This window comes from Pogona vitticeps, chromosome 3, assembly GCF_051106095.1.
Source record: "Pogona vitticeps strain Pit_001003342236 chromosome 3, PviZW2.1, whole genome shotgun sequence".
In the NCBI taxonomy this organism is placed as follows: Eukaryota; Metazoa; Chordata; class Lepidosauria; order Squamata; family Agamidae; genus Pogona; species Pogona vitticeps.
The window spans coordinates 49,881,141-49,897,680 of record NC_135785.1 but is presented as its reverse complement, the minus strand read 5'-3'; the positions used below and the strand labels follow the sequence as shown (position 1 = coordinate 49,897,680).

Sequence of the window (16,540 nt, the reverse complement as noted above, 5' to 3'; positions counted from 1 at the left end):
TGGGGTAAAAAGCAAGTTACCAGAAGAAAAATGGAAATCCTAAAACATAGGATGGAGTGAATATGAAGCATCCTGTTCCCAAGCCCTAAGACAGCCTACGTGGGAGGACGGGAATCTTCCAAGCCAGTGAAGTTATCACATTTTCCCTGCCTCCTGGCTAGGACTGAAATGGTTTTCCAGTTGTAACTCAGGTCTTGTAGGAAAAATACCAACTTTAAAACAAAAATTCAATTCAAGCAACACCTTCAAAATAAACCTGCACTCTTAGTTACACAGTTGAATACTAAAATCTGTCTGCTTTAAAACTGATTCAAATGTTCCACATTTACTTCGTAAGCACGAGGAAAAAAATCATGTAACTTTAAAAATATTGTCGAACAAAAGCACACTGTAACTCAGATTCACAATGTCCCTATTTGCAATAAACATCTAGAATATTCAACTATTATCAACAACTGTAATTATTTGAAATAGACTTTTATGAATGCAATACTGGAAGTCAGTCAATATATCATGGTTGCAGAACAGAAATGTGGGCTTGAATTTTTGAATCTGAAGTGTGAACACAACTCTCTTTTTGTCACAACAGATTCTATGATCCCCACTTTCTCATATGAATCCTAACAAAAATTATAGGATTTATGAAAATTGTTGTTTGCATAATTATACAAATGTAATTATGTTGTAAACCTCCCAGAGACATCTCTAAGCACTATAGGGTGGCTTATAAGTTGAAACAACAACAACAGAAAATTCATAAAGTTTTCCATAAATAAATTTTAGGTGGTTTGAAAAGATTTCACAGTTGCAAGCAGTTTATCCAGACATGACAAGGTCAGCTATCCTTCAAAAGTCTTTTATCAAAAGGAAAACATTCTCTGCATTTGAAAATTTGATCAGAAACTTGCAAACATACATACCCTCCCAAGAAAAAAGACATTTTAAATGAGAAAAAAGCATTAATAAAAATAAAAACAAAATGATAAAGGGCATGAAATTCAAAGGAGAAAGATTAGGGGGGAAATGGTGTAAAAACTCTAAGGCTTTATTGACCTGACATTGCTTTTGTATGCAAGAAAAAATAAAATAGGATAAAGAAAGGTGTCCACAGATTTCAATAAACAAAAGTACATTCATGAAAGTGACAAAGTCACAAAAATGCCCTATTAATTTTGCAGTCTTTGCTAGCTGAAATATGTCCTCATAGGTCCCAAATGAAGAAGCGGTGCTAGAGACCACACAGTGTTTGCTTCATTAAAATATACATTTATTTGCAAATGTATATTTTTTGAATTGGGTAGGCTTCTTTGACTTTTTTTAAAAAAATGAATTCTCAAATGTGATATTCACAACACATTTTGTTTCAAATACAAGAACAGGGTCTCTTTTACAAGGACTGAAGGCGTGAAATGGAGGGAAAAACTCACATCCATTTGATACCTGTGATTGTGCCAGTCAGTTCAAGGCATGATTAACAAGCCCTGTTGAAACCTGAAAGTTAGTTCTGTGTCAAAATATTGAATGAAGGAAGTCCCTGTGTATTCTCAGCATTTCATCCTGCATGTAATACCTTTCCTCTGGGCTGTTCTCAAGATGACTCACAGGATCTTGATATCCAGTGGCACAATCAGCCAGAAGTTGAAGAAACTGCTACTCTTCAACATATTTCAAATGTGACTGAGTTTCTGTATTCTTCCATGGGCTCTTCCACCTCTTTGCAGGCACAAAAAACCTATTTAGTTTAATTCCAATCATCCAGGTCCTACTCCTTTTGCCAAAATCAAATTCAATTGCAAGCCATACACCTTATCACCCTCTTTCAGTTTCTCAGCAGTTTTGCAGGCATACTAGAAAAAAAACTAGCATTTGATAGAAAAATTGTCTATGAAATAGTCCCATTTGGCTTGTCACCATGGATCATAATTCCACATGTGCATTTTCTGCTGAAAAGGAAGGGGAGAGAATGAAAATTATATGTAAACATATACAGAAGCCTCCTGTTGTTTAAAGAGCACATTATTTTTAGCCAAAAGCCTGAACAAAAAGGCAATCAATGCAATCTGATGCGGAAAGACAGACTACCATTCTTTCTAATGTTGTGTCCTACCTATAAGTCTCATCTTTGGTACAGTCATCATAACAACTGCTAGCTATGACTAATAAGATATAAAAGGTAAAGGTTCCCCTTGACAATTTTTGTCCAGTTGTGTTCGACTCTAGGGGGCGGTGCTCATCCCCATTTCCAAGCCATAAAGCCAGCATTTGTCTGAAGATAATCTTCTGTAGTCACATGGCCAGTGCGACTTAGACACAGAACGCTGTTACCTTCCAACTGAGGTGGTCCCTATTTATTTACTCGCATTTGCATGCTTTCGAACGGTTAGGTTGGCGGGAGCTGGGACAAGCGACGGGAACTCACTCCGTCATGCAGATTCGATCTTACAGCTAAAGATCTACAGACCTTACAGCACAGAGGCTTCTGCGGTTTAACCTGCAGCGCCACCATGAATAAGATAAGCCACATAACAAACAAAAGGATTTTCTGTGAATAGTGACAAGCTAGATTCCCTCTAAGGCAGGGGTCCGTGGCCCGATGCTGGTCCATGACCTTGGCAGGACCAGGCCGTGGAGACAGATCTCCTGCCCCTCTGCACACACCCCACACTCCTACCCGTATGCACAGGTGCCCCGGCCACCCACGTGGGCACGCAAGCGTGCCCCCCACAAGCCCACCCCGCCTGCCAACACACCCACGTGCATGCGTGCCCCACCCACCCGCACATGTACAAGCATGTCCCCCCCCGCCCACTCACGAGCATGGGGGTGCCCCGACCCTGCACACAGATATGGCTCCCCTACCAGTCTGTGGTTCAGAAAAGGTTGGGGACCACTGCTCTAAGGTGTGTGCGTGTGGGGCTGCACAGAGCTCCATCGGCACCATACAGTGGCACCGGGGCCGATGCCTGTTTACTTAGATGTTTCAGATTAAACCCTGCCTCCCTGCACGCAAACAGGCAAGGCTCCCATGGAACGAGGATGACAATTAAAGGGAACGTTACTGACAAGCATTAAAGCTAAGGAATAAATTCAAGCTCATCTGTGTACAGCTACGGGATACATGTAAGAGTACCGACAAGAAACAAAATATTGTAACATTCTCAAAATTTCCTTTTTACTAAGCTCATGTCAACTGGCTTGATAACTTAGTGAATTAGGTTCCTGGCTGCAGAGCCATAAGTTGGGAATTCAATTCCCCACTGGGCCTCCCAGGAGAAGAGCCAACCAATGTAATTTGGGGCAAGCTGCATAGTCCCAGAGTGCCCACAGAAATATGCAATTGTAAACCGCTTCTGAGTACTCTGTAGTACCCATGAAAGAACTGACTTGATGGCATGCAATTATTATTATTAAGATCATATATACATGGCTCAGGACAGTATAAGGTATTTTCTTCATGATGCCTTAAAATGGTGAGTTTTTGCTTCTCAAAAAATGGGAAGACAAGAAGTTTGGTGCCATTCTGCACTGTTGTAACATGCAAATCTGACCTCAACTGAGTAACTTAAAACAGATGGAGAGGAAACTATTTACCTGCTCGACTTTGCTGTTTTGTTTCATTTTTTGTAGAAGGTGTTCCTGATTCTTTTTCTTGGTGGAAACGACTGTATAGCTGCTTGATTTCTTGATCATAGTCCTTCCACTCTGGGACAATTCTCATAGCTGCCTGCAACTTGGGCTCTTTGGTCATTGGGTTATTGCACTGCAATACAAGATACAGATCAATGCCAAAAATGTGGTCTTTCTATATATAAAGAAAAAGGGGATGTACTGAACTATATATCTACATAACTCAAGACCCAAATATGATTCGCTATAAAAATATACTGCAATTCTATTTGAATTTCACCATTACACCAAAACTTTGTGAATTCAGAGTAACAAGCTCAATAAAAGTCCATAAATTAAGGAAACATGTCTAAAGTCACTGAATACTGTCAACATCTAAAGGCTTTCTCATACTATAAATATCTAACCACTACACCAAATTTAATGTCAAGATATTATGAATAGCTTGCCCATAGATTCACTTATAAGGGAAGAACATTATTTCTGCTGTTAAAAACTGATACACAGTATTCCATATTTCTGTGTTATATCTTTTACATTTTGTATACTATCACATGTAAATGCCCTATGATTATATGATTAAAAGCCCTATGATTATATATAATGACATGTAAAAGACACATGGTCTATAATTTTAAAGCATCTATTACTAGATAACAGTGTGGCAACATATGCTTTTGGTTCCCACACCAATGTTTTGAGATCGAAGTGGTTCTGAGACCACAGAAACTGGCTATCCCTTTCCAAAGCTTTAGAGCCCTTTTGTGGAAAAGCATAAAAACAATGTAAAATAGCAAGACACATCCCACTGTTTCTCGTTTTAAATAAAAGTACTTAAACATTGACAAGTGGTTACATAAGCCCCAATCACAGTCAATACCCAAGGAACCTTACTAGATCAATAGTTTTTGCTTTCTTCTTTGAAGCATCATCACACCATGTTTCACACCAAAGCCACTCTTGTGGGAGCGATTTAATGGGTACCTGATGGATCATATTATTGGGCAAGTCCTATTGAAAAGAAACCAAAGTTATAGTTCTTTTAACTTATATCTTCCGTACCTTTCTGGAGGGCTTCTGAACAGAGTTACTATCAGATACACATTAGAAAGAGTCCACGCACAAGATATTCCTATCATCTAGTACTTTTTTAAAAAGTAAGCAACTAAACATAAACTGTATGTTTATAGCCAAGAATTTCTGCAATACAATGCAGCTGCTTCTAGTTACTCTGTGCTTTTCAGTGTGCAGTCCATTGCAATTAAAGCGTAATAAGAGTACCTGATCAAGGTTGGAGAGACTGTTGGGATCCTGGCTAAGCCCTTGGTATTGGCCTCTGAGCCGATCTCCAGCAGCTATCTTTCTGAATTTCTTCAGATCCACAACATAAAGGGCACTTAAGAAAACAGACAAAAGCTATGAGAATCACTGTCTTTGAATGCTATGTTAAGAGGTAAAACGTGAAACATACTAAGATCAGATTCTCAGAATAATTCTCTGAGAGTTGTTAAATGAAAAACCAGAAAAAGTAAATTACAAATCAAGGACAGAAAACTTCCTGTCTCTTCTATTTGCACTGGTTCCTTGTTATTGCCATCACGTTTTGTGATGTTAGTTTTTGTAACTAAAATATGTCTACATTATCAAAAGAAACAAAGAAATAATCTATCCTTATTAAAAGGATATCCTGCAACATGTAAATCCTACCATTCACACACAAAACTCAATGTATGCTCATCTCAACACAATTTCACTGGTTGGTCTGGGCAGCAGCACGCCCTTAGTGATGCAGTTTACAAATGTCTTTTTAGAAAAGCAACTAAGGTGGAACATGTCTGCTCACCTGATGTGGTATTTTCTTCCAGCCAAGTGACTCGCCCAGTATCCTGACTTCCAGAATCTGTAGCCATCCATCTCTCTACGGCTTTCACAGAATGGCGTATAACCATAAGGTGCTCCATCCAAATTGAAATCTCTGAGCTCTTTCAAATCTGTACGTACAATCTGAAGAACAGTAATTCACACTATCTTAAATTTTAGTTTTAAAGTTCTGAAGATTAGTTGGGAGAAGAACCTTCCTATCTTAGGACCATTGCTGTGTTATTAACAAAAGGCCCATCACAACTGAAGGAGGGATAGAAACAGAGAGCCTCAGGTCCCAACAATGCTCTTTACTGTATCCCCATCTCCTGACCAGAGATGACATTACTTCCTCTTCCACCCTATCCCCAAACTGCTTTTTCTTTCCTCCTTTTCTGCACCCCAAACATGGGTTTGGAAAGAAAAGGGGACGCAAACAGTCTGCCTTGTCTCTTTCAAACTCAAAGCTCCCTTCAGAGGAGGATGAACATGTGGTCCTGTTCTCTCCACCCATATCTCACAATATGTTACTTCCACTAACTAAAGATGGCCTGAATCCATGGTATAAAACGGATGTTAATCAACTGATTTGGGTTCACCCATTTTGGTCTTTTGTTTCCTGTTCTCTATAGAATATAGGAGGAAGGAAAGCACATTGAGACAGAGCAAGGAAGACAATAAATATCCAGTCGGGCCAGAGGCTGACACTGTCGGCTTGACAAGAACTACTTTGTTGATAGACAACAGCCTTACACAATACAGTTACTGCTGGAGATGCAAATAAGTATTAAAAGAGAGATGGAATTGTTAACAAATTGCTAACAGCAAAGGCATTGATATTTGACATTATAATTTGCAAGGAGCATTTGGGTGCTTCTTCCCAGGCTGCAGTTTTCCTAAATAAGCTTATGTCCTTTCCTGAAAGACAATAATTTATAAAGGGAGGAAAGAGAAAGGACAAGATTGGCATCACTTAGAATATGTAATTCTTTTTACTAATATTTATCTGGTTGTTCTTCAAAACCACTAACCTGATCAGCATCTACAAACAGGAATTTGTCAACGGCAAGGGGGAAAAGCACATCCAGAAAAAGGATTTTATAACCCCAGATAATGCGCTGCTTCTCTGTTTGCTGGTGAAGCCACCTTGGCCATTTGTACTGGACTAGCTCATACTGGAAATTGTACTTTTCTGCCATATATGGGATGAACTCCTGAAACAAAACAATTGTTATTGGCCTGCTGAAGAGCTGCTAACACAAAGACATTTGCAACACTTGTTTTTTAGAATGAAAACAACAATCACAACCTAAAAACTTTTTTAAAAACCCAGCATTTTACTGTGAAGACTTTGTATGAATCATAATGGACACAGGAGCTGAACAGCCAGAGACCACAAAATGTGGCTAAGCTTGGAAGCTAATCAGGCTTTGTTTTCTTACTTCCATCTCAGAGAAGCATAGTTTGAGCTTCCCCTTCCGAAAAAAAGGGTTAATAAATGAAATACAGTAAAAGAAAAATAAAAGTAGGTCTATCCCATTTTTATTGTCAAAACAGGAGGTTTAACATAAAAGGAATATCAGGGTGCTTTTTGTGAGTGTTAGAAGCAATCCACTTCATTGAACATATATGCCCTGTCTCAGAATAAGATATAACCTGGTGCTGTTCTGAAAGATACATTCTCTTTTTCCCTGTACTGCCACAGGTATTTTTTTTTAAGTGCATTATTTCTCCAGTGGAGTACATTAGAAGCTTTCCTGCTAGTCATCAGAATTGTACTTATGGCAAGCAATACTTGAATTCCAGATTAATATGAATATAATCCTCACCTTCTACCTTCATCTCTCTAATTTATCTAATTTGAAGTATGCTAATGATGTGAACCCTTGGGAGCTAAGATTTTTATTGTTACAGTAACATGCGTGAAACATTTTCTTTAATAAGAAATAAGGAATCCGGTACCGAAGGCGGAATATGTCATTTTTATTAACTGCTGTAAACCACTCTGGGACTCTTTTGGCAGCAGAAGGGAGTACAAACATATTGTATTATTTGTTAAAAAGAGGAAGCATTCTTTCTCCAGCTTGGTTAATGCCTGCAACACTGTCAGCTCACGATACATCCCACATGCATTTATGCTCATCATTCTGCCTTTATGTCTTCTTCAAACAAAATACCAAGTTTTTTTCTTAAAACAAACCTTAAATGAAGGTGACAAATAGTTCTTCAGGAACCAAAACTTCACTGGCGTCTGTGTGTGCTTCAGCACTGATAGCATCATTATGCTGTTGAGGCCAATAAAAACAAAACAGACATGAAGAATATGAAATATCTTAAATGGCCAGCAAAAATCAGCAACCCCCAAATAAACAACGGCATGCTCTCAAATGTCACTCCTTCACATAGTTTGTACTTTGATATACACTACATACTTCTTCAACTACTTAACAAGCACAGAAGATAAACACAGGAATTCCTCACTAACAGTGCAGCAATGTGGCAGATGGATTTTGCAATCTGAGAAAAAATGAAGCAGGCAGGCAGGCAACCAAGCAAGTTCCCTTTTGTTGAAAAATTCAGTAACCCCCCCCCCCAAATTCATACTGGTTGTTAGAGCGCTTCCTGAAAAGATTAAGCATGGTAAAGTTACTTTCCTACTTCCCATTATCGCTAGCCAGAATGAGTATTTTAATTTTAAAAATACATCTTTTCAATGTCTCGGATGAAAATCAATTTTTTCTGACTACTTCTCATTGCTCCCTATCTAAAAAATGTTAAGTGCAAAAGTTCTGTTATTCTACTTTATTTGCAAGACAGAGAGAACTACATCTCCTTCTCTACATAGTAACAAGAATATTTTCTATATGACGATATTACTCTTTCCTCATATAGTGGCTTCAATTGCAGTGGAAGCCATTATAAGCGTATGTCATTCTGAAGTTCTCAGGAACAGACCTTCTGCAGAGAAATGTAATCAATGAAGACATACAGACTTTCTCAATTTCTGTGGTAAAGCAAGAACAATCCTCCCCCCAAACTTGAGTTACACGCAATTTATTCTAGACTAACCGGAGAAATCTCTCATAGAGATGACCTGATGCCACAGAAAATATATTGATCACATCATCCTTGTCCTGTTTCACCTCTTCTTTCTTCTGTCCACCCGTAAACCCCCTGAAAACAAAGAAAATGCTTATATATAAAATATGCAATTCTTCATCGACCAGCCAATTTTCTGCTTTCACTTTGTGACTTTTATCACTTGGGATATTGCTGGCATTCTCTGAACTTGGCTGCATTATACAGTGGTGCCTCGCATAGCGAGGTTAATCCGTTCCGGATTAACCTTTGCTATGTGAAAACTTTGTTAAATGGAAAGCAAAAAGCCATTGGAATGCATTAAACTTCGTTTAATGCGTTCCAATGGCTTCCGTACTCACCGTTCAGCGAAGTTCCTCCATACCGCCGCCATTTTCGCGCCCTCGGTAAGCGGGGCGCGAAACTGGTGGCCATTTTGGAACCGCCGATCAGCAGGGAGGCGGGCTCTTGCAAGGAGGGAGCCACCTCCCTCCTCTGCAAGAGCCCACTGCCCAGCTGAAACGCCAGCCGGCTCTTGCGAAGGAGGGAGGTGGAGGTCCCTGCTCTCCTTCGCAAGAGCCTTTCTACCCAGCTGGGAGGCGGGCTCTTGCAAGGAGGGAGCCACCTCCCTCCTCTGCAAGAGCCCGCTGCCCAGCTGGGTAGAAACACCGGCCGGCTCTTGCGAAGGAGGGAGGTGGAGGTCCCTGCTGTTCTTCGCAAGAGCCTTTCTACCCATCTGGGAGGAGGGCTCTTGCAAGGAGGGAGCCACCTCCCTCCTCTGCAAGAGCCCACTGCCCAGCTGGGTAGAAACGCCAGCGGGCTCTTGCGAAGGAGAGCGGGGACCTCCACCTCCCTCTTTCGCAAGAGCCGGCCGGCGTTTCTACCCATCCTGGGCTTGGATCCACCCCGTGCTTGGCTGAGCGCGGGGCGGATCCAAGCGGCGGTGGCGGCAGGGTGGGGGGGTGTCCGGAAGGCTTCCAGGCAAAGCACTGGAAGCCTTCCGGACCCCCCTACCCTGCCCCAGCCACCGGGAGCCGACCCGCGCCGCCTATCCCAGTCATGCTAGCATGACTGGGATAGGCAGCGCGGGGCGACTTCAAGCGGCGGTGGCGGCAGGGTGTGTGTGTTCCGGAGGGCTTCCAGTGCTTTGCCTGGAAGCCTTCCGGACACCCCCCCCACCCTGCCCCCACCGCCGCTGAGAGCCTTCCGAGCTCTCAAAGGGGTTCTCTCCAATGTCGGAGGGGGTCCCTTTGAGAGCTGGGAAGGCAAAATGTCGGCAGTCGGGCGGTGGCTTCGGGGTCCTTCCGAGGCCGCTGCCCATTGCCGACATTTTCCCCCAGCTGAGCGGCGGGAGCGGTCCTTCAGAGGCTCCCGCCGGTCAGATGGGGGAAAATGGTTGCCTATGGGGAAAAATCGCAAAGAGATTTTTCCCCATAGGCAACATCGTAATGCGATCGCAAAAGCGATCGCAAAATCCGCTTCGGTATGCGGATTAATCGTTAAACGGTGCACTCGTTAAGCGAGGCACCACTGTAAACTGATTCCTAGTACAAAAATTCTTCCTCAACCTAGAAGATGCTGCGACATGATACATGAAAAACAATATCCAAAATTCCAAGAAGATTGGTGCTTTTGGGATGTAAAACTGTTCAATCACAGTGCATAACTTCAGAACTCTTGTCTATAATAGCTTACACTATCAGGCTGCCATGAAAAACAATGAGCAGATGCACAGGGGGGAGGGAGACTAACATTGCCATTTTTCTGGAACATAGCCAAATGTATTTCAGTTGCAAAGCCAAGACCAGGGATTAAGGATATAGACACTTTAAACTACCGATGTACTGAATGGCCAAAATCCTGTTGTACAAATTATGCCTGTGGAAGGATGATGACATCACCAGCAGTGGCAAATTTTTTTAATAAATAAGTCTACCTCCTGCTAACCCATGAATCTACATCATGAGTAGTCCATTTCATTGTATGGGAGTTGTGGGATAGGACAAAATCCTCAATTATAATGCTCTCCTACTGATAGGGTTATCATCCCTCTATAACTTAGGCAACAGGATTTCAGCCTATAAATTTCACACAGCAATGACAACTAAAGTATCAAAGAATCTTTCATGAGTTTTGCGAGGCAAAAAGCAAAACATCATGCATACCATTTAAAAGATTCCCAAAATCCAGACTCATTTTCACTTGTTCCATCACTTAATAAATCTTCGTTTATCATATCTAATTTCTTCTGAACCTATGAATGGAAAACAAAGAATTAAGTTGATGTTTCCTATGAAGAGTTCTGAATAGTTACTGAACACTACATGATACATTCTGTTATTACAATAAGAATTATACTTTTCCATATATTTAACTAGACTGAAGCCAACATAGACTCTTGAGGGGAAAAGAGGTTAGCTAAGAAAATTCAACATAAAATACAAGCTAGCTTTAAAAGTCACTTCCACAACATGTCACCCCACCAGATGTGCTAGATTATTAGCTGCCTTCACTCCTGATTGACATAGAGGGAAACAGATTTATATGTCTGCATTTTAATATACATTTTCTAAATACATTCTACACAAAAGCTTATTAAATGTTCTATGGAATGTAGTTTTATACATATACGGCCAATCACCTGTTGCCTCCTCCCCAGCCTTTCCTGCTCATATTGCTTGATAAGAAGGATTTGCTTTTCTCAATTCCTTTCCCTGTCAGAATCCCTTTTGTGAATGAACATTTGACTGGTATAACTGCAAGTATGTAAAGGCACAGAAAGGTTGATACCAAACATCATCCCCACTTTTTAAGGGGCTGGTAAGACTCAACCATTTTAAAAATGTTTTAGTGCCTTTAGATCTAGCACTGTTCTAATTTACCAAAGACTTGATGTGTTCCAATGTCTTTAATCTCTGCTGTTGTTTTTATCTTGATTTTACATGTCATTGTTTCTACCCACTGTTTCATTGTTTGTATTTTATATCTTTAAATGTGCTCTATATTGCCCTCAAATCTCTAATATTTGGTTAGTCTAAAAGTTATATACATACATGGTAAATAGATACATAGGAGTAGGTTGTATCCAAATTTAGGTACAGTACATGCAAAAAGGCTGGGAGAAGCACATGTCCAGTGCCCTGGCAGGGCTACAAAGAGAATCTGGAGAGATTGGTTGAAAGGGGCAGGCTGTGCTCTCAGGGGGAAAGAAGCGGATTCTCCCCAAACTGGATGACGCTCCTTCAAAGACCGCAACGTTTTGGTTGAGAGAAGGGAGCCCCTGGATTCAATTCATCCTAAATCAATTCGTGTTGAAAATGCTACTTTACTGTATCCATTTAAAACTCACCTTCACTTTAATAATTTTGCTCTTGAAGTTATTGATAACAACAACAACATCACTGGCATCTGGAGGAGAATCTGTACCATCATGGCTAAAATTAAATAAATTAAGATGTTTAGCACAATAATCACTGAAATCAACACAATTAAAAACACCCCAGATTACTTTAAAAAGAAGCAGCATAATAAACCAAAGCACCAATGTCAAGTAAATTTGCTACATGTTTCTGAATTGAGTTTGACTGAAACAAAAAGCAAAATTTAAAGTTTACATTATCCTACCTGTAAATTCTGTAGATGTCATCAGACCTTCCTTTTCTCAGTCTCAGAATCCAAGCACCAGGGTTGGCTTTTAACTGGAAATAGCCCTGTAAAGGAGGGGGGAAATGACAGACATTCTAGAGTGACCAGTGCTACCTGCTTATTATTAACCATGACAGTAAGATATTAGAGCGAGATGAAATTCAACATTTAAGTCTTATTTTACACAATATTCATGTAAGAAATGTAACATTCTCAAAAAATGCAATGTATGTCAAGCTACATCTAGCAAAGATTACCAGTTTCATTTAGGTTTAATTGGGTATCCACTACTTTTTGCACTCAATGTGAAAAGAACTAGAATTGTGACTATGTACATCTTGTGGTGCTACTAATGTAATTTTTTTGATACTTTTTACCGAACAATTGCTTTGTTTATGCATTAATAATGGTGAGCTTATTCAACTGTTGAAAAAGATCTTAACATTTAGTGCTTCTAGAAACAAGAATGCACATTAGGAATGCAGATTAACTGTTTGACTCATCTCAGCTTCTGATTTGTTTCCAGTTTGTGAGAAGGTAGCAGAAGCTGCAGTGGAATAAAATCAACAAAATTCTTAGTTAAAGGCAAAGGCCCTGGAATGGTTTTGATATTATCCTAGGTCAAATAAACATGTAAAACAACAACAACCCTGTAGTAGGTTGGATGAAGATAGAATTTAAAGTGTAGTCAAAGGGGTCAATTCAGCTGGTCTCTCAGGTAATTAATTAAGTATCTGCAACTGTACATCAAGTGTTTTTCTATTTCAGTTCATTGCAAGACAGCCAGTTACTTACTAGGTTGGCCATAACAATGGTGTCTACAACAACAGGGTTAGTTGATGTTCCTAGTGTGAACTGAAGACCTCGAGGTGGCTGCCCTGTAGTGATATCATAGCAGTGCCCTTCTAAAAGAAGATGTTCCAGTTCATATTCAGCTGCCACTACACTCTCTACCTGTGAAAAGAAGCAACCACTGTTTCAGCATTCTTAAAGTTCCAAAGAATGATTATCGTATGAGAAATTGAATTTTAGAACAAAATGAAATCTTAGAAATTAGGTAGACAGTTCCATAACTAAATATCCTAGTCATGCTAGACAGAGGCAGCAGGACAGTTTCTACTTTGGTTATTTTAATGATATTTTATCCATTCAACTATCCATCCATCCATGATCCTATATTCTCAATATTTCACAGTGGAGAAAGTAGCCACAAAGATTAAAACATTTGATAAAAGATGAAAGAACATAAAGGTGGGTAAAACTTGTTTTAAATAAGAACAAACAAACAAACAAGCCCATTATCAGATTTTTCATATGTAATAATTATTTCATGCAAAAGAATTTAATCTACCATATTTTTCTGTGTATAAAATGACACTTTTTCCTTAAAGAATTTGAGAAAAAATTGAGGGTTGCTTTATACACAGAAGGCAGCTCTTTACCACTGCCTTTTGCGAAGGCGCAGGGCTTAACAAAATGGAAGGGGAGGCGTTGCTCCCGTCCTTTTTGTTAAGCTCGTGCCTTCTCAAAAGGCAAGGAAAAGCGGCAGTCACTTATGTTGGACACTGTGCTATTAGCATACCATTTGCCTCTGAAAACTGATTTCAGAACTACAAGAGATGCTGCAAATGCTGTCTTTGCCAGATTTTTTTTGCAGTAGAATTAGTACAAGCATTGTCAACTCAAGCACTGAACAGTAAAGCCGAAACATTTCAGCTGTTGCCATAATTACAGTGGCAGGCTTGCCCACAATACATCAGGTCACGATTTAAAAAACAAAAAAACCCTTGCATGAGCTCAATTAGATTTTGGATGTGTATGTGGCTTATTGCCATGAAGTATATCTGAATGTGATATCATATCATCTTCTACTCTAACAGTGATAATCATAAACGTATTTGTAGGAACAAGTTGTATGGTATAATAGAAAGAATGTGAGGTTTCACAACCTTTGGGTAAATAGTAATGCTTATTAAATACCTTTGAGGAACTCTAGGCTTCTCAGTTTAATTTACCTAACAGGATTACTATAAAGAGAAAGAGAATATACTGCAGTCCACTCAAAATGAATCTTATTAGCCTGCTCACAGGCAGCTTCTCTTATGACCAATACGGAATTCATAGTGTTCCTGCATATGGAAATCTCAGTCTAAAATATTTCTGGGAATTAACTGGAGGAAGGATTTGTTTTTTCTTAAGAAAGTTTTAATATATATTCACTTATTAATTTGGAAAGCTGGACAGTGAAAGGTCTTTGATGCAACAGATCAAAGACAAAACAGTTTAAAAATAAATTAAACTTCTCTTAATATGAGGGGGGAAAACATATGCGAAAGATAGCACTCAAAGTCAGTGTGAATTGTCCACTTCAGTTGCTTTCAGTTCCTTTAATCATAAGAAAAAATACCCTCCCTTGGAATAAAAAATATATATATTTGACACGGGGGGTAACAGATTGTGTCGCTGAGCAGCAAGCCCTCGAAACATACTCACACCAATAAATAATTATTTAAATATGCTCTTAAGAGTTCTAAGTTAATTAAAAATTCCTACTGCAAATTTTAAATCTTGACAAGTCTGTTTTGCAAAATTTAGACACAAGCATTAACTGTAACTTACCTCTTCTAAATAAATATTGTCAAGATCATACGATGTTCTTACAGCTTCCACCATCCAGCTCTCAGGAGTGTTCAGATTTAGAGTAAACAAGGGAGACTGAGGCATATCCAGGAATTTTGCTACTGGGCCAGGAACTAGAGCTTTGTCTGAGGTAAATGTGATCTCTGGTTCCAAAACATAGCGATAAAAACTAAAATTTTAAAACAATAGATGTCAGAATATTTTGTGTTTAAATCCTGCCATTGCTACAGTTAATTTTCTTTAGTTTATAGGTATAAACATAACAGTCTCCCAACCCTTATTATTATATATTTAAAAATACTATTTGCATCCCCATGAAAAGCCATCTGGATTTCAATATTTCAAGGAATCCTACACCTCTTTTTTCTCTTATCAGAACTCTAGACAAATATTTTAGAATATTAAGTGACTGTCATACTACTCCTTTGTCTCCTCACCTTCCAAGCAGTGTTGGAAAAAGAACAAGTTATAATCTAGAGAAACGTATTGTTGTTATCAGTGAGATGTACCAGAAGAACAGAAAGAAGACAACAAATGAAGGAGGAACTATACAACTTTCTGCTATTTTCAAATAAGGTCACAACCAAAATGTAAAAACTTTCAAACCACACAAAGTTTTCCCCTCAAGACACAGCACATGCATTCAACATATTTAAGATATGACAGATCGTTGAGCAGAAAATATTTTAAGTAATATCTCAATTTTATTTCATATCTTAGGAGTGGGTACTAAACACTATGAGAATGAAATTTGTTTCTTTGTTATCACAGCCATATAGGCTAGAATAAAAAACTAACCGTCTTGGAGCTGGGGTAATAAAAAGTATAGTTCCTTGAATCTCTTATTACCTTTAAGTATACTGTAGAAGCTACCAAAATACATTTATTTCAATGCATGCATCATGATGGCTGAAATTCAAAGGACTGTGTATGATCTGTCACATGCACCTCAAGCTTTTCACTATCTCATACCCACTGATAGCCTCCTATCTCTTGAAATTCCATCTTGAAGAAAAAATTGCTCTCCCATGCAAGGCTCAACTGTCAGCTGATTTATTTTTATAATTTCTGCCAGTCTGCTTCTAAGTCAGGTAAATACAGGCTTTTATCACAGCAGTAAATGTGATGATAAAATGACTGATTAAGCATAAGATAAGATAATAATCCTTCCAACATGGTCGCCATTTGGTAGCATAAAAGAAGCCTAATGCCATTTTCCTGAAACCCAAGCAGCTCTGCCCACACAGAGATGCAGCCAACAGCTTCTGACAAAAGGATCAAAATACATGCTTATAGCAATCAAGAAAGTATTAATTTTCTATCCTAATACACAGTGCAAGGCTCATTATTCATCACCTTTTCAAAGGCATCTCAGAGAGTTTCGACTGACAGTTCATAAAAACTCGGAGGTTCATGTTGATTAGTTTGGTCAATACCTTTGAAAAAAGGGAAAACACATATAAATCAAATTCACAGTTACGTGTCATTTTTAATATCATTATTATTTATAATTGCCTGCTTTTCTTCCAAATGACCTCTTTGTTACTGGCTCCCTAAAGCTGAAAAGCTTCCATCATTCATTCTGGAGCAGCCATACTAAGGTTATTTATATACAATCTGGGATAAAGGCTATAATATTCCCTAATAAAATTAGCTATGCAAATTAACTATCCAAACAGACGAAAGCAAG

The 16,540-nt window shown here is 39.1% G+C and overlaps 1 protein-coding gene across 6 annotated transcripts in view; it reads right to left on the bottom strand.

Annotated features, from left to right (window-relative positions):
- Positions 1 to 797: 797 nt before the first annotated feature.
- UGGT1 (UDP-glucose glycoprotein glucosyltransferase 1) overlaps positions 798 to 16,540 on the bottom strand; it is a 55,953-nt gene continuing 40,210 nt past the window's right edge. For 4 of the 6 annotated variants that reach the window (XM_020787464.3, XM_020787467.3, XM_078389378.1 and 1 more), the window contains 14 exons: positions 16,207 to 16,286; positions 14,830 to 15,019; positions 13,006 to 13,164; positions 12,190 to 12,275; positions 11,915 to 11,999; positions 10,731 to 10,819; positions 8,557 to 8,661; positions 7,688 to 7,772; positions 6,519 to 6,701; positions 5,471 to 5,631; positions 4,909 to 5,023; positions 4,522 to 4,638; positions 3,592 to 3,760; positions 798 to 1,943 (listed from right to left, as the gene is read on the bottom strand). In XM_020787464.3, the coding sequence (XP_020643123.3) occupies positions 1,918 to 1,943; positions 3,592 to 3,760; positions 4,522 to 4,638; positions 4,909 to 5,023; positions 5,471 to 5,631; positions 6,519 to 6,701; positions 7,688 to 7,772; positions 8,557 to 8,661; positions 10,731 to 10,819; positions 11,915 to 11,999; positions 12,190 to 12,275; positions 13,006 to 13,164; positions 14,830 to 15,019; positions 16,207 to 16,286 (1,650 nt within the window). In that variant the 3' untranslated portion in view covers positions 798 to 1,917. The remainder of the gene's footprint in view (positions 1,944 to 3,591; positions 3,761 to 4,521; positions 4,639 to 4,908; positions 5,024 to 5,470; positions 5,632 to 6,518; positions 6,702 to 7,687; positions 7,773 to 8,556; positions 8,662 to 10,730; positions 10,820 to 11,914; positions 12,000 to 12,189; positions 12,276 to 13,005; positions 13,165 to 14,829; positions 15,020 to 16,206; positions 16,287 to 16,540) is intronic. The other 2 variants (XM_020787465.3, XM_078389377.1) reach the window with 1 other exon arrangement.